The sequence below is a fragment of the Danio rerio genome, chromosome 10, assembly GCF_049306965.1.
Source record: "Danio rerio strain Tuebingen ecotype United States chromosome 10, GRCz12tu, whole genome shotgun sequence".
NCBI lineage: Eukaryota > Metazoa > Chordata > Actinopteri > Cypriniformes > Danionidae > Danio > Danio rerio.
Genome location: NC_133185.1, coordinates 50,074,106 through 50,097,258, shown reverse-complemented (window position 1 = coordinate 50,097,258; position 23,153 = coordinate 50,074,106). Strand labels below are relative to the sequence as shown.

The window sequence follows — 23,153 nt, the reverse complement described above, 5'->3', positions numbered from 1 at the left end:
TTGATCATAAATGCAGCTTTGATGAGCAGAACATTGTCAAAATACATTATTTTTCTTATTATTAAAACACTGAGTTTCAACACTAGCTTTTAACCATATTTGTACACATATTATTTTTGAGGACATTTTGCAACAGATCAAACAGATTAAATCAATGCCTCGATGAGCAGAAAAATTGTCAATATGTGTGAGGTTGGCGCCAGTGGTGTAGTGGTAGTGTTGACACATGCACTCCGCTGCTCACAGCGACCCGAGTTCTGTTCCTGCCTCAGTCCTATGCTGATCCTTGCCATCTCTCTGCTCCCCAAACATTCCTGTCGACAATCACTTACGGTCCATTAAAGGTGTAAACCCAGAAAAAAATTATTTTAAAAAAATAATAAAATGTGCATTGTTATTAATAAAGCATCAACTTCACCAAGATTAGATTTTAAAAACTGGAAGACAATGTTTGAGAATGCACAAAACAAATTTAATGAAGCGTAATTTAAACCCTGATTTCTGGGTAATTTTTAAGCAACGATACTAAAAGAAATCAATTACATTTTACTACATATTTACATAGGAAACTGCTTTGATTTACTTTTTTTATATTTAAAACATTTGATAATTTTTACTGACATTTTGGTAACAAAAGCAGCCTTAAAGAGCAGAAAATTAAGTCAAAATGCATCATTACTGTTAAAACACTGACTACCAACATTACCTTTCCACAATTGCTGATCTAATGATTTAGATGTATTAAAACAAATATTAAGTGCATTAATTCTGGATGTAATTGTGAATGACACTATAACAGAAATCCAGCCATAACAGACATTTTGCTGTGTATTGACATGGGAAGTTGCTTTTATTTGTTTTAAATTTTAGAAATACTTTTACTGAGATTTCATCATATATGCAGTCATAAGCAGAAAATGTACAATTACTATTGAAACGCTAGCTTTTGAAAACCGGTGCAGAAATATCTTTGAGAAAGCATTGAAACATGACAAACACACACCGATCACAATTTGGCCTCAACAAAATGAAAGCATGGATCATCCTGCCTTGTATCAGCGGTTCAGGCTGGTGGTGGTGGTGTAATGGTGTGGGGGAGATTTTCTTTGGGTCCATTAGTACCAATTGAGCATCAACGCCACAGCCTACCTGAGTATTGCTGCTGACCATGTCCATCCCTTTATGAGCACAGTGTCTCCATCTTCTGATGGCTACTTCCAGCAGGATAACGCAGCATGTCATAAAGCTCAATCATCTCAGACTGGTTTCTTGAACATGACGATGAGTTCACTGTACTCAAATGGCCTCCACAGTCACCAGAGCTCAATCCAATAGAGCAGCTTTGGGATGTGGTGGAACGGGAGATTGGCATCATGGATGTGCAGCCGACAAAACTGCAGCAACTGTGTGATGCTATCATGTTAGAGATTCAACAAGCTACTGGAAATATTCCTCAGAGATTTTGCCATGAAGGATTAAAGCAGTTCTGAAGGCAGGAGGGGTCCAACCTGATACTAGTAAAGTGTACCTTATAAAGTGGCCGGTGAGTCTAAAAACAGAAGACCTGGATGTAACATCAGTTTTAAACACTCATATCCACAGAGGTGTTAAATAAGAGAGAGCCGCTCGGCAGGTGTTGTTTTTATAAATTTTATTCACATATTCCTTGACGTCGAATTCAAGAGTGATTCATATCAGGATTCATTTCAACAGATTCCTTGCAGCACCAAAGCCAAAACACGAGACGTGTTGAATGAACTCACAGAAACACTTAGAAAACAAACAAAACAAAAGGTTTTTAAATGTATAAAACAATTTTTAAAAAGCCAATAACGAAGCCCCGAAAGCACACAGACCCCGCCCCCAACTAAAACAAGCATGATTACCCCCCCGCCCCGCGCTAATCATCAGGATACAGTACGTCAAACGCTAACCATTGTTATGCTAAACTACGCTTTACCAAACAGAAGCAAACGAACGGGAAACTGAAGAAAAGCAGTGCTGATTGGCTCCTCATACGGTCTTCTGCTGACCCTTCTTCCCAATCAGAGACTTGTGGATGTGAGGAATGACTCCTGCGGACGCACAAACACACAACAAAACATCAGCACCAATCACAACAACACATACACTACACAAACATCACCAATAAAACACTTGCATTATTCATACATGTATAATTATAAACACACACACAAATATATATATATGTGTGTGTGTATATATTTATGTGTATACGTATGTGTGTGTGTGTGTGTGTGTGTGTGTGTGTGTGTGTGTGTGTGTATGTGTATATATATATATATATATATATATATATATATATATATATATATATATATATATATATATATATATATATATATATATATATATATATATATATATATATATATATGTACACAAACATCACCAATAAAAAAAAAATTAGCACAATGTATACGCTATTATATTTATAATCCAAACATCGCCACTAACAGAACACGCGCTACTACAGACAGAGCCACTACTGAAATCACACCACTTTTCCAGAACTTTAAATACATTTTCATGACGTAATGTCTATGAGGTAAATAAAAACACACGCAACAAATTTATATGGTGGACTACTTTAGTTTGACAAACTAATAACCAATTTTCAAATATTTGTTCAAGTCATGGAATTTCCCAAAACTTTGGGTTTTTCCACATTTTTCAAAATGCCTTGAATGTTTGCCGGACCATACGAGCCCTGTATACATGACCTGTACTGCATCGGCGCTGCATGTAGACCGGTCACAATCATTTCTGTTGTGCATTAATCAGAAATAGCTTCTATAAAGTGATTGTATAGCGATTATACAACAGCGCAGTAATTATTATATAGCAGAGCTGCATGATTAACCACAAAAAAAGATAGCGATCTCATTTCAACCCCCTTGACCAGAAGTGTCCAAACTCAGTCCTGGACAGTTTTGCTCCAACACTACTCAAACACACCTGAACCAGCCAAATCAAACTCCTACTAGAAACTCCTGGGAAGTTTGTTGAAGCAAGTTGTTTGTTGGAGCTAAACTATGCAGGACAGCAGCCCTCCAGAACCCAGTTTAGACACTCCTGCCCTAGACGATCTTAATCCAGCATTTCTGCGATTCTGCCAATTTTATTTTCAAGTTCAGGAGAGAAGGCGGCTGCACGAGTCTTCACACGTTCCTCAGTGACATGGACACCTCCAAATGATGTGTAAAGAGTCACATAATGTATTTATAAGGTATAATTCACTTAAAAATGCCATTTCTGTCTTCATGCAATGAAATATCTGAGGCACGAAATCACACATGACGCGAGCTGCTACCATGAGAGGGCGCGCCCTACGTGACAATAGACGTGCATGCGTCTACTTTAGTGAACAGAACCTGCATATGTTGCGAGTAACGGGTAATACAGTTGTAAATAATATTGAGTTTGTGGCACAGAGTGATCGTTTTGGAGCCGCGTGCGAAGTGTGAACAGCACTTAGCAGTCAGAATGAAACCGAAAGTGTGCACTTCATTTAAATTATCATTTCGCATTTTAGAGGGATTACAGCAAGCGTTTGATGTGTTTTTTCTTTCATAGCGAACACACAGTTGTGCATAAAAAATAAATGTTTACTGTGTCAGTATAACTACTCTATCAGATTATATTCAACAATATATAGGCTAATGGCAAATGTCGGATTTTACTAGTGAATTAAATCTCTAGTGTGTGTAACATTTGTTCTTTAAGTAAAAAAATCTTCAAATGTAAACAACTTACAAAAAACATCCCATAATGTAAATAAGTTGTTGTTTAATAAGAATGTCAAGAGTTCAGAGAGAGCCTTATAATTCCAAGGTGACGATACGTTTAAGAGTAACGATAATAGCAAACTCATATTAACCTTTATTCTACATCTACAGAATAATGAGAAAAATCATGATCTTTATTTTAAGCTAAATAATCATGATTTACATTTTATAATATAGCAGTTATTTATATTTGCTGTGCTTTTATACTTCACTGTCATAATCATTCCTGCACTGTTGATTCATTGCTATGTAATTTCTACACTTACATTATTACTACACTGAATATAAAGCAATTCTAAAAATTAAACCTTAGACTAGGCCGATCACAAAGTTTACACAATTTGTCATTTTAAGACCATTTTATACCAAAATTCTTATTGCAGTGATCATACAAAAGTCTAATGAAAACCGGCTTAAAGAAACACAAACCTCACATCCATGAGGGTCAAGCCTATTTTAATGAATTCCTGTGCTGTTGTATAATCTCTATATAAAGTTACTTTCACGACTTTAAAATAATCATATACCGCAATCCTTTCTGTAACAAACAACATGCGACTAAACTAATCTCAAGGTTATGTCTTTTATAAGTAAATGGTTCTAAAATTGTCAATAACGTCACTTGTCAAAGTTTGTGAACAGATAAGCACAACAAATAAATTAAACTTTCAGCTTTTGCTTCTTTTGAAGTTTGATACACGTTTATACATCACAAATTGCAATGATGATGTTATTGAAAATTGCTTGTTCATGAACATTTCCTGCTGGTTCTCAAACTATTTCATAACTGTAACGAGGCAATTCAATCATAACTCAAGCAGTTGTAAAGCAGTTATCATAGCATTATTTATCAATATGTGGCTCTTTTTGGATTCTCCGAAGTTAAAAATGTCAAATAGGAAATAAATTGGAACCATTTTGAGGGATGTAAACGACAACAATGGTCTATACAAGAATACTCTGTGCCAGTGGTGATTATAGTGATTCTACAACTGTAATAAATGGAAAAAGGTATCAAATGTTAGGGGATAAAAGCTTAGGATTAGGCTGGATACAAATATGTGATGTCAGAAATTGATACGGCTCATTTATAATCACGTTACAGCTCTTCCATAACCTTGCCAAAACAGCACTGCTGGGCTACATTCATTACAGGCTGATAGTGAAGCCGCCTCCGCAACTCTACTGGTTTGACCACTTATTCCCATTATTTATTTAATTCCCACTGTTTGATTTCTGAATGACATTTGACCTTATTACTGATACACTGTAGTGTACAATTACATTTTTCGGATAATTTCTTCTTTGAATTAGCCTGTTTTTTTATGTTTGTTTCCATATTTTTATTATTTTTATTTATTTTCTGCCTGACCAAATATCAATCTTATAAATGAACAGCAGATTGAAGGACTTTTTAAAAGCACTTTTAATCTTAAATCAATTCCTTCATTTATTTAGATCACCTTGGATGATCCAAACTTTTTCTATGCAGCGCATCTGCATAAATTATGATACAAGCAAAAATAAATAAACAAAAAACAGTGCTTTATGGGTTTCTATGAAGTCGAACAGTATTCAGGTACAGAATTGCACAATCAAATGTAAAATAACGTGGCCATTGTACAAATAATAATAAAAAAAAATGTCTCTTTAAATCTTTACTAATTATTCTAAATCTGAGATGCGACTACTACAGATGCACACATTGTGATATCAATGCTATATTGTGCAGTCCTAATTCATGCGTCTGACATTCAAGCATATTTTTAAGCAGCCTGTGAACCCTGTGTAAATAAAATAAATAATTTCTTCATTAGTGTATCGGCGCAGTCTCTCACCTCCTCCAGCAATGGTGGCCTTGATAAGCGAGTCCAGCTCCTCGTCTCCGCGGATGGCCAGCTGTAAATGTCTGGGAGTGATTCGCTTCACCTTCAGATCCTTAGAAGCGTTTCCAGCCAACTCCAGCACCTGCGCACCAACAAGCCACACACCTGCTTTACACACCATTATTATAGCGCTATACAGGATCATTACACGCCTCTGGAATGTTGAGACGGACCAATCAGAATCAAGGAGCATTCTCTCAGATAAACTTAGACTAAACTAATAACACAGACACAGCCGGGTACAGGCAATCATCTTTCACCATTAGTAAATATGAGAATTCGTATTTAAACATCTAAAAAAGTTGATTAAAGTAGCTTTCTATTGATGTTACATTTGCTTGTGTTGGACAGTATTTGGCCGAGATAAAATTACTTGGAAATCTGAGGGTATAACAATAATAATAATAAACATAAACCCTGGAAAAGGTGCATTTAAAGTTGAAGTTCTCGGTTATGCACATTACTGATCAGAAAATGAGATTTAATACTTTTATCAGAAGAAATGTACAAAATATCTATATTGAACAAGGTCTTTAATATTCTAATGATTATTCTAATTTTACACTATTCCCATTGGATTTTTTTTTATCTGGAAAGAGTCTTATTTCTGCTAGTTTGGCTGGAATAAGTGTTTATTTATTAGTGCATGTTTTGTTATATTGTTTATATCAGGGTCAATATTATTAACCTCTTTACTAACTGTTTTTAGATTTTATTCTCTACAGAACAAACCACTGTTGTCCAATAACTTGTCTAATTATACCTAATAACTTAGTCATTTTTTTTATAATGGAATGGTAACTCTTTTATAACTGAACAGCATTATATTTATTACAGAATGATAACATTTCTAGAACTCAATAATAATGTTTTAATTAGTATCTTGCAAATTAACTAGTAAATTATCATGCGCGGTCATCATGGCAGGAAAAAGAAATCAGTTATTAAATGTAAACAAAACTTAGTTTAAAATCTAACGTTTAATAGCACTAGGAAAATATTTTAACTTATTTTAATTTTAAACTTTATGCTTGTCTATCAGGATGTTTGGCGCCCTCTTGTGACTAAGTAGTTGTTTTTTTTTAAACTGCTAGTAAAGTACTATGTCTCAGATCAATGTTTGGCATCTAATAGTTTAGGTTAATAAAGAGCCTCTACAAGTAAGGACTGTCAAATACAAATACTTATATGCTGCGTTCCAGACAACATGTAATTGAGTTTTCCTACTTGATAAATAAATGAGCTTAAACTTCAGTTTGCCATTTTGTATTAGTTAAAGCGTGTTTTTTCAGGTTAATAACGCAATTAATTTACTAAATCTCCATAATGTGCATGTAAAGCTAATTAAGAACCATTTAAAGAACACTCGTTTAAAAGTTGATGCACTTTAAAAAGTATTTTAATAACAGACGCCATGTTTGATCTGGTTTTAATTTGCTTATAGTAAACATTTAGACTCTAGGTAAAAATTAATTCATTAAATAAACCCTGATGTTACCTCAGCGGTGAGATACTCCAGGATAGCAGCACTGTAAACCGCAGCTGTAGCTCCGACACGGCCATGGCTGGTGGTTCGGGTCTTCAGGTGCCTGTGAATACGGCCTACAGGGAACTGAATAAAAAAAAAATTTTAAAAAAGACATTAAGGTTAATATTGCAGGTTCACTTCCAGAATTAATATTCCCACTTGCTAGCTTGGTTTTGTTGGATTTGCTCTTCAGTTTTTGGGTTTTATGTTTATATTACACTAAACTGTAAACACTGGATTTCAATCTACTAGAACGTCATCCATGTTAAGCTACTTTCACAATCAACATCGTAAAAGTGCTATAGAAATAAAGATGAATTAAAATTAAGCTTTCCTGATCTTCTTGAGATGCACTGCAAAAATACAATTATTTATTTATAACTTGTGTTATCTCTAGCACAAATACCTACAAATTCTTAAGATTAATAAGCAAAACATAACAAATGGTAACGTTTTGCTAAGAGAACTAATGTTCTGCTAACTGGATGGTAACATTTTTAGAATCATAACATTTTGATAAGCAAATAGTAATATTTTGATAACTGGTTAGTACCTTTTATAACTGGTAACATTTCAAGAACTGAATGGTCACATTTAGATAACTGACCAGTAACATCGATAACTGAACTACTGAGATGACTATGAAAGTTCATTTGATTTGACTACAGATCAAAGACAGATTTATTTACAGATTAACTTATTGAATAACTAATGTTTCAATAACTGAATAACATTTTGGTAATGTTTTTATAATGGCAATACATTTATAACCCAATGGTAACTTTTTGTAACTGAACAGTAATGTTTTAACAAGCTAATGTTATTTTAATAGCCGAATGGTAATGTTTTTAACAGAATGGTAAGGTTTTAATAAGCAAATGTTAAAAGTTGTAATAAATGAATGGTAACATTGTTTTTAACTGAATAGTAATGTTTTAATCAGCTAGAGTTATCATTTGGAGATCTGAATGGTAACTTTAACAGAATGGTAATGTTTTATTGAGCAAAAGTTGATCAATTAATGATAATGTTTTCATACTTAATGTTTTGTTGAGAAGGTAAACTTAATGACTGAACAACGTTTTAATAACCAAGTAGCAACCAAACAGAACTGTTTTGCCAAGTGACCACTGATGTTTTAGTAAAACGCCAACGCTAAATTAAGTAAGTTTTTCCTTAAGCTAAATAACCTGCACACGGGAGAAGTGAAAGTAGTTTCGAAAATATTCATCATTCGCATCTGAATTGTTTCTATACAATTCATCTATTTTACTCTTTTTTTTCTTTCATGTCTGATCTGAGCAATTGACCATGTGTGGTGAACGATCCTTAGGAGTCTAATCTAAAGAAATAATCTATAATTAGATTTTTCCGTGAAAATTTTTATTAATTTTATAATTTTATTAAATAAGTTTGGTCAATAAATTAAAAAAATATATATAAATAATATGTAGATCAGCTTTATTTATCCATTTTATTTAATTTTCCCCCTCTAACAAATTGACTGGGTGTACTCAGTTTTGGAATGTGATCTTAAGCTTTCTGTAAGTAAAGATTAGTCAGTACCAAAGCCAAAACTGAACCTAATGTATATGCATGAAAATGCATCACTGTAAAGCATCCTGCAGAAAATATTCATTTAAAAGACAGATTTGTGATGGTGAAACTTATTCATGCCGAGCACCATATTAAAATTCCATCAATTTAATTGATCTGATCATTTTAATAAGACTGTATGTGCAGAATGAAAATTGTTCTAGCTCCAGCATTATATGTAGATTATCATTATAAGGAAAGATCAGAGTCTATTCCTCGTCAGAGCACTGGACAATAGACATGCATTTAAATGCTAGGTGGGAATGCTAATGCATCTCTTTTGACTAAATGTGATCAGAACACATCTTAACAGCAGGTGTGAACGGAGACTACTTATTCCTCGTCTAGGATCATTTAGCTCTTTGGAACTGACTCTGAACTGAATGTATTGAAATCAATTGAGATGCAAAACAAATAATACAATTGGAGTAAGAGTTGTGGATGTGTTCATTTAATCTCTGAACGATTCACACTTCAGTCGTTTTTTACATTAGTAGTGCAATCAAAAATTTAAAACATCATCTATATTTCCTCAGCCTCTACTTGTTTTTAAACCTTTATGAGTGAGTTTCTTTCTTCTGTTAAACTCAAAAGATGTTTTTTTTTAACCTATAACCATCGACTTCCATAGGATTTCATACTACAGAAGTCAATGGTAACAGGTTTTCAGCATTCTTCGAAATATCTTCTGTGTTCAACAGAAAATAAAATGCTCAAAGGTTTTAAACTTGTACACAGAGCACATTTTCATGTTTTGGTGAAGTATCACTTTAAATATAGTGCTGCTCTGTTTACAGCGGTCACCATGAAAACAGGATATGGCTGCTGTTCATCAGCGTCTCCTGCTGGCAGAGAGTGAATCTGCAGCTTATTCGCTGTTTCCTTTACATGAAATATGACAATAATTCTGCTTTTGCATCAGATTGAGAAAATACAGTCTGATTTAGATTAAGAGTGGCTCATTGTGCATCCTTGCTTGGATCGTGATCAAAACACAGTGGTTTGCTGCTAATTTAAAAGACATTAAAAAATTAAGATGGAAAGTGACATGCAAAACCGGTTTATATGAAGATGTATATTTTTCAGTTCCTGTGCCTTAATCTGGGGTAGTTTTTTTAGGGATTTTGAAGAGATTCCATATTTCTGTACTTTATTTAATGTGTGATATTGTTGGTATGAAGAGATCTTATTTATTCCTGTCCCTTATTTAATTTGGGATTGTTGATATAGAGACCTTTTCCGTACTTTAAATGTAGTTCTGCTATATAAATTTCACAAAGAAGTGTGCAGCAATTACCCAACAAATGGACACTTTCTATTTATACTATGCATGTATGTTTTGTTGGAGTCAGTACCTGCAGACCAGCTCTCTGAGATCTGGAGACGGCTTTCGTCTTGGCTTTTCCACTGTCTTTTCCTGCTTTGCCTCCTGCCTGTGGAAGCACAAGGACAAAATATTTCACACAATGTAATCACACTGTGGTCAACATACTTTTTTTTTGCTTTTGCCTTTAAAAATCTAACTCAACAGAAGACAGACATAGGGAAATCTCATTACCTCACATTAATTAGAGATATAAAAGCTATATTTTAAAGTAATATGATGCAAAAAAAACATTGAAATGCAGATTCATATGGAAGCTTTTTTGCCAGCCATGGAAAATTACCTGCTGGCATCATTTCAGATGGATTTTCTCTCAAAATTCTGAGTTTCTCACTATCTGAGCACGCTTTTTGGCAGTTCTGCATTTGTTTGTTTTTAATTCTGGAGGCTTATTGCAGCATTTGTAAACAATTTCTCTTATTTTTTTTATTCTTTGTTCTTGCAGTCTGTTTTACATTTATTAAAAGTTGCAATTCTGTTATCCTGTCACAACTATAATTTTATTTCTTAAAATTAAGAAATGGCTGCTCCCAAATTACATTATGCTCAATATAAAAGTAAATTTTCCAAATATAACGCAAAACACAAAAAAGCATTTGGAGAATCTGCATTAAAGTTATTTTGTGAAGCAACGTTTCATTTTCTTGATAATTCTGACTAATAATGTGGCAAACAATTACACTGAAGAGCAGATTCACATGGAAGCTTATCTCAGACAGGGAAAACCACACATACTCAGAGGGGTTTTTCAGAGTTTGGCGATTTCTGTGCACTTCTGCTGTTTTTTGATTGTTCGTGTCCACAATTTTAACTTAATGACTTGCAAATCTGCGCCGTTACTTGCATTTTAAACTATATTTCTTCATATTTTAATGTGTTTTGGCCATTTCTACGAATTCTTTTTATAATCATCATCAGTTCAAGAATCTGCTGTTCGTGTTCAACATTATAACTTTATTTCTTAAAATTAAAGTTCGCCGCTTCCATTTTAAGTGTAACACGTTCCCGTACAACTTATTTCACGCAAATGGGAGTAAAACGAGTTCACACGTCGGAGCTAAAATACAAATTTCGATGAAAAATGGTCACAACTGCGAAATTTGTCGAAAGCTTTCTTTGTAATCTCGGTATTTAAAGTAAAATAACAGACAATTCTTAACCTTTAGCTTATTTAACCTTATTTAAACCACGAGCCAGCATGTCAAACAAAAGAAAATGCGGGATATATTTGATTCTGCTCTTAGGCTACTAGATATAGTTTTAAAATCACCAAACTACGATCTGATGTGTAATTATTAAACACCAGCGAGCTCTTTTGATGGATTTTGCAGATTATTGCAGCAAACTGACTTTATTCTCGCGGTCGGCGCTCGTTTAGCAAAACCGCGCGCTGATTAAAGCTTCACGAGCTCGAATCCAGAGCCGTTTACACACAATAAATCAACTAATTGTAACCTGCGTTACAAACATCGGATAATTAAGAACTTATCTTACCATTTCGCCAGATGAGCTGCTTCTCTTTTCGCTGGAAACGGAGGGAAAACACAATGATGAGCACTTCAGCGATAGCGCGGTATGTTCTAGCCTAATAACCAATCAGCGAGGGCCGTCTTGGTTTGAAATGGACGTTTCGTCCAATCACAGAGCTTCTCTGTATCTGGGTGATTTTTTTCAAGTTCCTTTTTTTCTCTACCTAACAGCGCACCAGGCTTGTGCGCACGCGCGCCGTAGTCGTCATTCATTACATTAAAACCGATTAGAAAATGTATTATTTTGATGTGTTAGAAATGTTTCGATCACGATCAAATTATAAACTGATAAACTGGCTCATACAGTGAACGATTCCAAAACTACAATACATAACATAAATGATGGGACTGAATATGTTTGCTCAGTTATTTTATTTATTTAAATATCTTTCTTATCGGCTTTTTATCTACGTCGTTTGGATACAATTGTAAAAACGCAGTTGTGTCCATTTTACTGGCTTTAACAACCACTTAAAGTAATTATACAGAAGTTAAACTTGGTTAATAAACATAAACAGGGTGCTAAAACTGATATTTCTTCCATATGATGTAATTATTTAATCCTCTTCATAGTTCAACCTCTTTCAAATTCTTTCCCGTTAACAGATTAGTGTTTTAATATGCTTTTTTAATACAATTTCACAGTTATTAGCTGTTAAAATCAGTAAAATGGAGTAATGCGTTTGATTCTTTTGTCCACATTGCGATAACCTTTCCATTGTTCACTTCTTACCTTAACTTCGTGCGCATGCGCGATGCGTTTGCCGCCTTTTAGTAGGCTACTTTTAAAAAAATGGTCATAAACGACTACATCCCCACAATAGTAACCACAATACAGAATAAAACATGGATATTGTATGATGAAATGAACGTTCCTCGAGTAAAATATAAAAATAAACGATGTTTAACAAAATACCTTCATCCATACCAACTTAGCAGGCTCCTTAAGGTTTGTTTGCTTGTTTCCACATAAAAAATAATATTTATGGTAAATACTATAGTGTTTTTAAACCATAGTATGGTAAAGTATTGGAATCAATGTGTTACACTAATTCTACAGATGTACAAAAACTACTAATACAAACAAATGACCCAATAGCAGACTAGTTTTACAAATACAATGCACCACAATAAAAATGTTATTATTTATTTCAGTTTAACCCTTCAAAATAGTTAATACATACTGTAGCCGCTTTAGCTATATGGTTTTAACAGCACTATATTGACTAAATGACTAATATTTTGGAGTTTTGGAAACTGCTTTTGTGTTTCAGAAAGAAATAATTACCAAGGCAAAATTTAATCGAAACATTAATATATAAATAAAGAATGTTAATTGATTTAAACTCAACTAAAACATGATTACCATAACGTTATACAAAAAACACAAACCGAAAGAGACCAAAATATCTCGATTTCCGCCAATCCATTCATGATGCTTGAAAAATAATTTTAAATTTCATTAGTTGTTTACACTTATGAGTGATGCTGGTTTATACTTAAGCTTAAATAAGTATTTAAATTCCTTTTCGTTTAATTTGTAAACAGTAAACGAAATGCTGTTTTAATGTTTATTTATATTTAAATCCACAATTTTATTAATGTAAACATAGAGAAATAAAGCTGATCTAAACAAATATTGTATGCCCCTATTTTTAACTCTTAACTTATAAACTTTTGTCCCTTTGAATCTGCTGGTGGCTTTGGCATACATGTCCAAACTAAAGCAACTAAAATACCATGACACTGCAAGTGTAAGATTTAATAAGTTATTGCATATGTAGTGACTTTGGCATAAAGATAATGTGGTCAAAGCCCTAGTAAAGAGTATTAATGATTCAGACACTGAGTGTGCAGTGAGTGATAAACTGAGTAATGATGGATTAAATATATAATATTCCTCCTAATATACAAACGCTCATCTAGCCTAATGACTTCTATATTCCATATTTGTATGAATACTATAATTATGCTATGATTACTCCAAGTTTCAGGGTGCTTTGTGGCATGGCTATCCCGAAATCATTCATTAAAACAATTGACGATCTTTATAGTGTAAAAAAGTCAATAAAACTATTTAAAATGATGCAATTCATGCATTGTTTGTCTGAACACCTTCTGGAGTTTGAAACGAGATGAGGGTTATTATTATCCATCATGTGCACAGCGCTTTTTTTCCTATGTCGCACTGACCTCTGGAATTAATGACCGACGTCACGTTTGACGTCATCGCGCATACAATAGTGGACGTTCAGCAGCTGATCCACGAACAGATTTGTGAAGCTCATCATAATCAAAAGACTGGAAAATTGGCTGATCCTGGGTCAGATCTTAAACAAGGCAATGCTAAAATACATTTGCATTTATAATCTACATTAGAGTATAGGAGGTACAAAATCGCAATAAAGTTGCAACAGAAATAAAATAAAAATATCTCTCATATATTAACTATTTTTCTGTAAAACACTGCAGCAATATCTAATATATGTGCAGTTTTAATTAACAGATAGATTATTGGACATATGAGATAAAATTTTATTTAAAAATAAATAATTTAAAGCTTATTTTGTAACTATAAAGTTAGTTACCTTCTTAATTGCTATAATTTTCTGTAAAATACTACATCTATTCTAATTTACTTTATTGTTATCAGCTAAATTTTGTCAACAGCAAGACATTATTAGGAGGAGCGTCATTTTCTATTCTTTTTTCTATAACTTTTATTTAACTGATTCAACAAACAACTTTAATGCAGATATGCTGTTTGAATGATATTAAAAATATATATACATGAGATTGAGCCGAGCTCCAGAAGGAAAGGAAATGCCTGCGCACGGCTGGGAAAGTGTAGAAGGGATACAGCTGCGGATCCTCGCATAACTGTTATGACACTGTAGCCTGCAACAGTAATTAAACATTTACATTACTGTGACTGTTGGGTGTAGGGTTGGGGTAGACATTAATAAGATAAAATTCAGTGGGTAATTTAAAATATTTTATGAATAACACTTACATTTTCTGTTTGTACATTATTGTGATGGTTGGGTTTGAGGTTGACGTTAAAAATTTAATTTAATGGGTAATTGAATTTATAATATGAATAATACTCAGTATAATTACTGTTCATACATTACTGTGGTGTTTGGGATAGACATTGATAAAATATGTTATGTGTAATTTAATCAATAATAAGAATAATGCTCAGTATAATTACTGTTTTTACTGTGAGGGTTGGGCTTAGGGTCGGGGTAGACGTTATTAAAATACAATTTAACTTATTATTTAATTAGTATTATTCGGTATGATTACTGTTTTTGCGTTCCTGTGATGGTTGGGGTTGACGTTAATAAAATACAATTTAATCTGTAATTTAATAAATAATACTTGGTGCAATTGATGTTTTTACATTAATTTTACAGTTAGGTTTAGCCTCGGATAAACCTTAATCAAACACAATCAATTTAATAAATGTAATAAATAATAATTCTCGTTAACTTCCGGCCGCAGCTGTATCGCTTCAAGCACGAGTCGGGTGGAGGAAGCGTCACTGACCAATGAAGAGCGAGGGCACCGCTCACACGCTCTAGCTGACAGGCGCGCAGACCAATAGAGAACCAGGACCGGACCCGAGGCCAGTGCAGTGTATCCGCGCTGGAGTGTGTGAGGGAGAAGCTGCTGGAGGTGCTGAAGATGGCGGATGGAGACAGCGGGAGCGAGCGCGGCGGCAGCAGCGGCGGCCTCCAGCACTTCCAGCGGGAGCAGGAGACGCAGGAGCTGGCCTCCAAGCGCCTGGACATCCAGAACAAGCGCTTCTACCTGGACGTCAAGCAGAACGCGAAGGGCCGCTTCATTAAGATAGCGGAGGTGGGCGCCGGGGGCTCCAAGAGCCGCCTGACTCTCTCCATGTCCGTGGCGGCGGAGTTCCGCGACTACCTCGGGGATTTCATCGAGCACTACGCCCAGCTGGGGCCCAGCAGCCCGGAGCAGATCGCGCAGTCGTCCGGGGGCGATGATGGAGGACCGCGCCGGGCGCTGAAGAGCGAGTTTTTGGTGCGAGAGAACCGCAAATACTACCTCGACCTGAAGGAGAACCAGCGCGGGAGGTTCCTGCGCATCCGCCAGACCGTCAACCGTGGACCGGGATTCGGAGTCGGCGGGGGAGGCGGGCCGGGAGGCGGCGTGCAGGCCGGACAGACCATCGCGCTGCCGGCGCAGGGATTAATCGAGTTCCGGGATGCGCTCGCGAAACTGATCGACGACTACGGCGGAGAGGATGAAGAGCTGAGTGGGGGTCCCGGAGCCGCGGGGGGCTACGGGGAGCTCCCGGAGGGCACCTCCATCATGGTGGACTCCAAGCGCTTCTTCTTCGACGTGGGCTCCAACAAATACGGCGTGTTCCTGAGGGTCAGCGAGGTCAAGCCCAGCTACAGGAACTCCATCACCATCCCGTTCAAGGCCTGGGGGAAGTTTGGAGGAGCCTTCAGCCGCTACGCCGAGGAGATGAAGGAGATCCAGGAGCGACACCGCGATAAGATGTACGAGCGCAGAGAGGAGTCCGAGGGAGAGGATGTGGACGACGACTGACCGGACGAGCGGAACAACAAGTGCATGAACTCCAATAGCCTACTAAAATATTGATGGGACAGAAAAGTAGATCTGTGAAGTCTCTGTGGTGAGGGTTTGGGGAGGGGGGGTCTGTGTTGGAGCCCTGAGGATGGGGTCTGATTTATTCCTGATGCTGCCCGGCCCTGTCAAACCAGCAAGTTTAATTGTCTTTGCCCACAATTAAACCTTTGTTACATCCGGCTGCTGAATTTCTACAAGCGGAACATGTGTGATCGAACCAGGCGATGATAAGGGTGCATTACTGTCCAACATGTGTTTTCAGAGGGGAGATGTTTAGTATATATGTTATATATAGCGTCACTGGTCTTCATGGTGTGTAGGCAGCATGGGACTTTCGCAACCAAAAGTTGTGTGTGTGTGTGTGTTGAGATTATTTTATAGTAGATGTTCCCTAAGTTATTCTGTTTGGGTTTGCGTTCACGCATCGACACACGACTTTGAATGAGTGCTGATTTTGGTTTGACCGCTGGTTTTGTGTTGATGGAGGTTTTTAAAGCACCAGTTCCTAAAAGAGGCGTGAGCTATTTGATGGAAAAACTAATAATTGATATTATGGACCGTGAGATATTTTGGTTTTGGGGTCAAATATGACAAGCTTTGTCTTTTTTTTTTTTTTGACTTGGGTCCAAGTCTCTGAATATTGATGTGTGATATTAGTTATTATAGAGGACAGAGCTTTGCGGGGGAGTGTATTTTCACTCCATCCCCTTCTGTGTTGTGTTTTTTTAATGTAAGATCATTCTTTATGAGAGAATAAGTAAATAAACCAGCATATTTTTGAATACACAAAGTACAAATTATATATAAAGTACAGAATTATTAACGCTTGAAAAGCTAATTTTGTAAAAAAGTAAAGCTGGGATTTGAAGATCCTCCAGTGTATCTGTTTTGTGAGAGTATAGCAACATATATGAGATTATCCCCCCACAGTCCTTTAAGTTTACAGCACACTCTTCATTATGTTTTCTTATATGTGACTAATATATATGGAAGGCCGAACACACTTCACAATATGTCAAAATAGATTTATTTGGATCTACAGTTTGACCTTGTCAATTGAGAGGGGTCTGGCTGCAGACCTGGTGCAGTGCAATCTGGGATGCATCCAATGCTTCTTAATGGGCTCACCTAACCCTACCCGTCACCGTGACGTCACTAGCTCCATTTGTGTCTGACATTGCATCGCTGAGTGATGCAGTCTCAGTTTGCATCATAAAGGCTGCATCCAGATACTATTGTGTCAATTAGGCATGTGCCGGTATAAGATTCTGACGGTATGATAACCTTTCACGGTATTGCGATTACTACTCTAAAATAAGTTATTTTTAAATATCTGGGTAAAAAAAAAACAATTTATTTTATTTTGTGAAAGTTTGAAGATATTTTGGAGCAGTAAACGTGTCAGGCTGAATAATTCAAATGAATCCCTGACCTCTTGTCTTCATTAGTTTCAAAAACACTGATTTCTTTACAATTTAACACGACATCTTTGGAGATCTTTTCTGCTGGAGATACTGTTGTCCGAAAAGTAATACAAAAACGTAACATTGCACATCCTTTAGGAACGATATTACTGAAAATGTTGGCAGTTTTAAAACCTTGACTTTTCCAAACCGAGGTATACCTTGAAAACGGTTATCATCCCATGCCTAATGTCAATGCATAAACCAGCACAACAGCCAATCAAACTGCTGCATTTGAGCGTATTTGCATATGAGACACAATATTGGAGCAGACACAGCGTTTATGCAGACTGACGTCCATAAATACAAATATGGACTGTCATAAAAACTGCAGCAACACATTTTTCAAATAAAACACAAACTCAATGGCCTTCCATAAATATCAGACGTCTTGCGAGTCCATTTCTGTGCATGGCCGTCCCACATTTGCCTTTTATTTAATTTATTGTTCTCGTATCTGCAGCTATATTATTGCATTTTTTTGTTTAGCCTTTCACCAAAAATAAATATTCTAAGAATAAGCAAGTAGACCAGTGGGTTATGATGGAGAAAGATTGTTAGCGTTGGGAATTTGTCATCTGTGCACTTTAGCAATTACACAAACTGCGATAAACTGGTGTCCATAAGGAAAAACAAGCTTATTTTCATGGTTGAGAGCAGCAGCCTCGTTTGGGTTCCCGTATTGTTAAAGGGGCAGTTCACCCACACATTTAATTAAGTCCTTTATGAGCTTTTATTTCCTGCTGACCACAAATTAACATTACAAACCGGTAGCCTTTAACTACTATATTAGGGAAAATACTACTAAATATAAATATCCTGATTTGTGTTCAACAGAAGGAAATCTTAAATAAGCAAAGAGTAATTCAATGATGACCCAGTAACATTGTGTGTGTGAACTGTCCCTTTAAGTGTTGACTAGCAGCTAAAAGGCATTAGCATGGACTCTGTTCTGTGATGAAACATCAGCGACTGGTATCCAGAATGGCTGCCGGATGCCAATCTCTGCACTTCCAGGCCTGCAGCAGCTGTTTCTCCTCAACAGCGAGCTGACTTCGCAGGCCGGCTATTTTAATGCGTGGAGTGTGAGCATTCCTGCGCTGCCGGCTGCAGATTCAGCTGTGCTGTGTTGAGGCACAAGAGGCTGATTGTTGAGGCGTCCGCATGCCTCTGAAAACACTATTACATCAGCAGACTGCGCTTACTGCACGTGACGGAAGCGTATGCTGGAGAAAACCCTGTCGCTTGATGCATTTCCTGCTAATAACCCTGAAATACACCCTGATTTGGAGGGCTGAGATGATCAACTGTTGCATTGCGATTGCTGAGATTTTCTGAACCCATCACAGTGCAGTCGATTCTGGGTTTACTTTTAACAGCAGATCACACTGTAGGTTGTGTTTTTAACAGCAGATGGCGCTCTAGGCTAGTTTTGCCAGCAAATGGTGCTAGTGTTTAACAGCAGTTGGCGCTCTAGGCTAGAGTTTAACAGCAAAAGGCGCTCTAGCCTAGTGTTTCACAACAGACGGCGCTCTAGGTTAGTTTTTACCAGAAGATGGCGCTAGTTTTAAACGTCCGATGGTGCTCTAGGCTAGTGTTTAACAGCAAAAGGCGCTCTAGGCTAGTGTTTAACAGCAGACGGCGCTCTAGGTTAGTTTAACTGCAAAAGCTGCTCTAGCCTAGTGTTTCACAACAGACGGCGCTCTAGGTTCGTTTTTACCAGAAGATGGCGCTAGTTTTAAACGCCTGATGGTGCTCTAGGCTAGAGTTTAACAGCAGATGGCGCTCTAGGCTAGTTTTTGCCAGCAAATGGAGCTAGTGTTTAACAGCAAATGGCGCTCTAGGCTAGTGTTAAACAACAGACGGCCCTCTAGGTTAGGTTTTACCAAAAGATGGCGCTAGTTTTAAACAGCAGATGGTGCTCTAGGCTAGTGTTTAACAGCAGACAGTGCTCTAGGCTAGCGTTTAACAACGCTTTAGGTTAGTTTTTGCCAGCAAATGTTGCTAGTGTTTAACAGCAGATGACGCTCTAGGCTAGTGTTTACCAGCAGATGGCACTCTATGCTTGTGTTTAACAACAGACGGCGCTTTAGGCTTGTGTTTACCAGCAGATGGTGCTCTTTGCTAATGTTTAACAACAGACGGCGCTCTAGGCTTAGTGTAAACAGCAGACGGCGCTCTAGGCTAGTTTTAAATAGCAGACGGCGCTCTAAGCTTGGTGTAAACAGCAGACGGCGCTCTAGGCTTGGTGTAAACAGCAGACGGCACTCTAGGCTAGTTTTAAACAGCAGACGGCGCTCTAGGCTAGTTTTAAACAGCAGACGGCGCTCTAGGCTAGTTTTAAACAGCAGACGGCGCTCTAGGCTAGTTTTAAACAGCAGACGGCGCTCTAGGCTAGTTTTAAACAGCAGACGGCGCTCTAGGCTAGTTTTAAACAGCAGACGGCGCTCTAGGCTAGTGTTTAACAGCAGACGGCACTCTAGGCTAGTCTTTAACAGCAGACGGCGCTCTAGGCTAGTGTTTAACAGCAGACGGCACTCTAGGCTAGTCTTTAACAGCAGACGGCGCTCTAGGCTAGTTTTAAACAGCAGACGGCGCTCTAGGCTAGTTTTAAACAGCAGACGGCGCTCTAGGCTAGTTTTAAACAGCAGACGGCGCTCTAGGCTTGTGCTTAACAGCTGTAGCTCTAGGGCACTAAAGGCTAGTGTTCAACAGATGGCATTCTAGGTTTGTTTTTACCAGCAGATGGCTCTATTTTTTAACAGCAAACTGCTCTATGCTAGTTTTTAACAGCAGACGGCACTTTAGGCTAGTTTTTAACGGCAGACGGCACTTTGGGCTAGTTTTTAGGACACTAGACTAGTCATGTACTGTAAGTGGTCAAATGTACTTGCTTTCTTAACTGTACTGATGATTTCATAAGAAATAATTGATTTATTCCTGTTTAATTATTGTACGATAATGCATTATTTTCCAATAATTCAACATCCTGGAGTGGATTATTGCGATTCTCCTCTGGCCTCTGCTAAATCCACTGTTCAGATGTTGTAATTGAGACCTTTGTCTGGTTTCTAGTGTCCTCTAAAGCCTTCTGCTGTGTTTTTTGAAGTGATGTTTGACTGTTGTAGCTGTGAAATCACTGAAATCATGCAGTGTAGTGATAGGCAGCTGTAAGGCTGCCGGAACTACTTTAGCTGTGTGTTTATCTCAGTATAATGTCACACTTTAGAATGCTCATCAGCCAATCAGAATCCAGCATTCAGCAGACCTGTAGTATATGGTATACAGCTCGATCTGTTGGTTATAACTAAGCTCAGAATCGCGGTCATTGAGAGAAGCGTGTCGCCGCTGCAGCTGTTAGCGTTTCTCCACCTGTTCTGCTAAACATTTGCCGCTCGGCTAAACTGAGCGTGTGTTGGGGACTCCAGGGAGGCTGAGCTGCTCTCTGAACAGTTTTCAGATCATGCATGTGTGTTTGTGTGTTCATTCTGATTGTACGAGTCTTCAAGACTAACACTGAATGTGTCTCAGTGAAGAGTGTTTGTTTGAGAATTGCAAATGACCGACAAAATAAGCCATTTCGACATGTTTCTCTCTTCACTTTGAGGTTTGCACATGGGTCAAAGATGGAAACAGGGTTTTTCCAGCATCAAAATGTGATTATTTATTTATTTCTAAGCAGAATTGTCATTACTAGTCACTGATTGTAACAATATGTGACCCAACACACTGTATGAGTCAAAAATTATTAGATTTTGTTTTATTTTTATGTCAAAAATCATTAGATTGTTAAGTAATTTTCCATGAAGTACACTTTCTACTGTAAATATATCAAAATGTCATTTTTGATTAGTAATATGCATTGCTAAATACTTAATTTGCACAACTTTAAAGGTTACTTTCTCAATATTTAGATTGTTTTTTAATATAACTCTCAGATTACAGATTAATAATATCTCTGACAAATATTGTCAATAACAAACCATCAATGGAAAGCCTATTTACTTTATTTAACGGTGTTTGCGATCACATATGTTAATAAAGGAATCATCTGATGACATATTAAATTAACATAATTTACAGGTCACCAAAAACCTTGAATTAAATTGTCCTATTAAATGCAATCAGATTGATCTGATCACTTATTATTTAATATATTTTAGTAAGTCCAGCTCTGTTAAACAAATATAATACTGAATTGCTGATTTCATGCACACGTTATCACAAAACACAGCCATTTCATGTATGTCAAGTGTGTGAAATCACTTTAGTTTATTGTATTTGATGCAGAATCCATCTTTGACCCTCCTGCATTAAATTCCTCTCGACTGCTAAACGTCAAGTAAAATCGCAGCACTTTTATTTCATTTCTATCCATCAAACCTATTAAATGGGGCACAAATCTCTTGCAAAGCACCAGAAATGGACTTTCTTTCGACTGAACTTGGCTGTGTTTATTTCAGATGCATTATTTATATACATATACAGTTGAAGACATTAGCGACTAACGTAATTATTGGTCGGATATTTCCCAAATTACGTTTAACAGAGCAGAATTTCATGTTAGATTTAGCATTTGGGGGAAAAAAGATTTATTTATTTCAGGTTTGATTGGAATAAAAGCCATTTTAGCAAAATTTTAAGGGCAATATTATTAGTCCCCTTAAATATATATATATATATATATATATATATATATATATATATATATATATATATATATATATATATATATATATATATATATAAAATTGTCGGCAGAACAAAACCATTATTAAACTACCCTAATTACCCTAGTGAAGCCTTTAAATGTCACTTTAAGCTGAATACTAGTGTCTTGAAGAATATCTAGTCTAATATTATGTGCTGTCATCATGACAAAGAGAAAATAAATCAGTTATTAGAGATGAGTTATTAAAAAAAAGTGTTTAAAATACCTAAATCTGTTAAAGCACTTGGGAAATGTTTGATATTTAATATAATATTGCCTTCAACTGTCTATATATGTATATATGAGAGTATATTTGTTTTGTTTCTGACTTAGTCACTTATAAATGTAAAACTTAAATAAAAAAAACAAGCAAGCATTAGGGACAGGAAGCAATACTCATCCAGAGGGGCGGGATTATGAGCTCATTTCCTGTCAGGCTCTTCACTATCGGCAGATTGGTCTTCCTGTTTGCTGTGGTGTGGATTTGTGCAGTTGTGTGGGGCGTTTCAGATCAACAATACCTCTGTACAGACTGGCGAACTTCTGCAAGAATGTTCACCCGAGCTCTTAACAGCATCCATGTGTGTGTGTGTGTGTGTAACTGTACGCACAACAGCAACA

The 23,153-nt window shown here is 36.6% G+C and overlaps 3 protein-coding genes across 3 annotated transcripts in view; 1 reads left to right on the top strand and 2 right to left on the bottom strand.

The window, feature by feature from the left end:
- Positions 1-23,153, bottom strand: part of myo18b (myosin XVIIIB) — a 673,005-nt gene that overhangs the window by 42,054 nt on the left and 607,798 nt on the right. The gene's annotated exons all lie outside the window — the stretch shown is intronic.
- On the bottom strand, positions 1,682-11,798 carry h2az2b (H2A.Z variant histone 2b). The gene is made up of 5 exons (NM_001043323.2): positions 11,698-11,798; positions 10,175-10,252; positions 7,194-7,307; positions 5,648-5,777; positions 1,682-2,075 (listed from the first exon to the last, which is right to left on the bottom strand). The coding sequence occupies exons 1-5, from the start codon at positions 11,698-11,700 to the stop codon at positions 2,014-2,016; spliced, it is 387 nt and encodes a 128-aa protein (NP_001036788.1). The 5' UTR covers positions 11,701-11,798; the 3' UTR covers positions 1,682-2,013.
- Positions 15,379-17,144, top strand: purbb (purine-rich element binding protein Bb). The gene is given in 1 exon segment (NM_200547.1): positions 15,379-17,144. A coding segment is annotated over 1 exon segment (894 nt). The 5' UTR covers positions 15,379-15,422; the 3' UTR covers positions 16,317-17,144.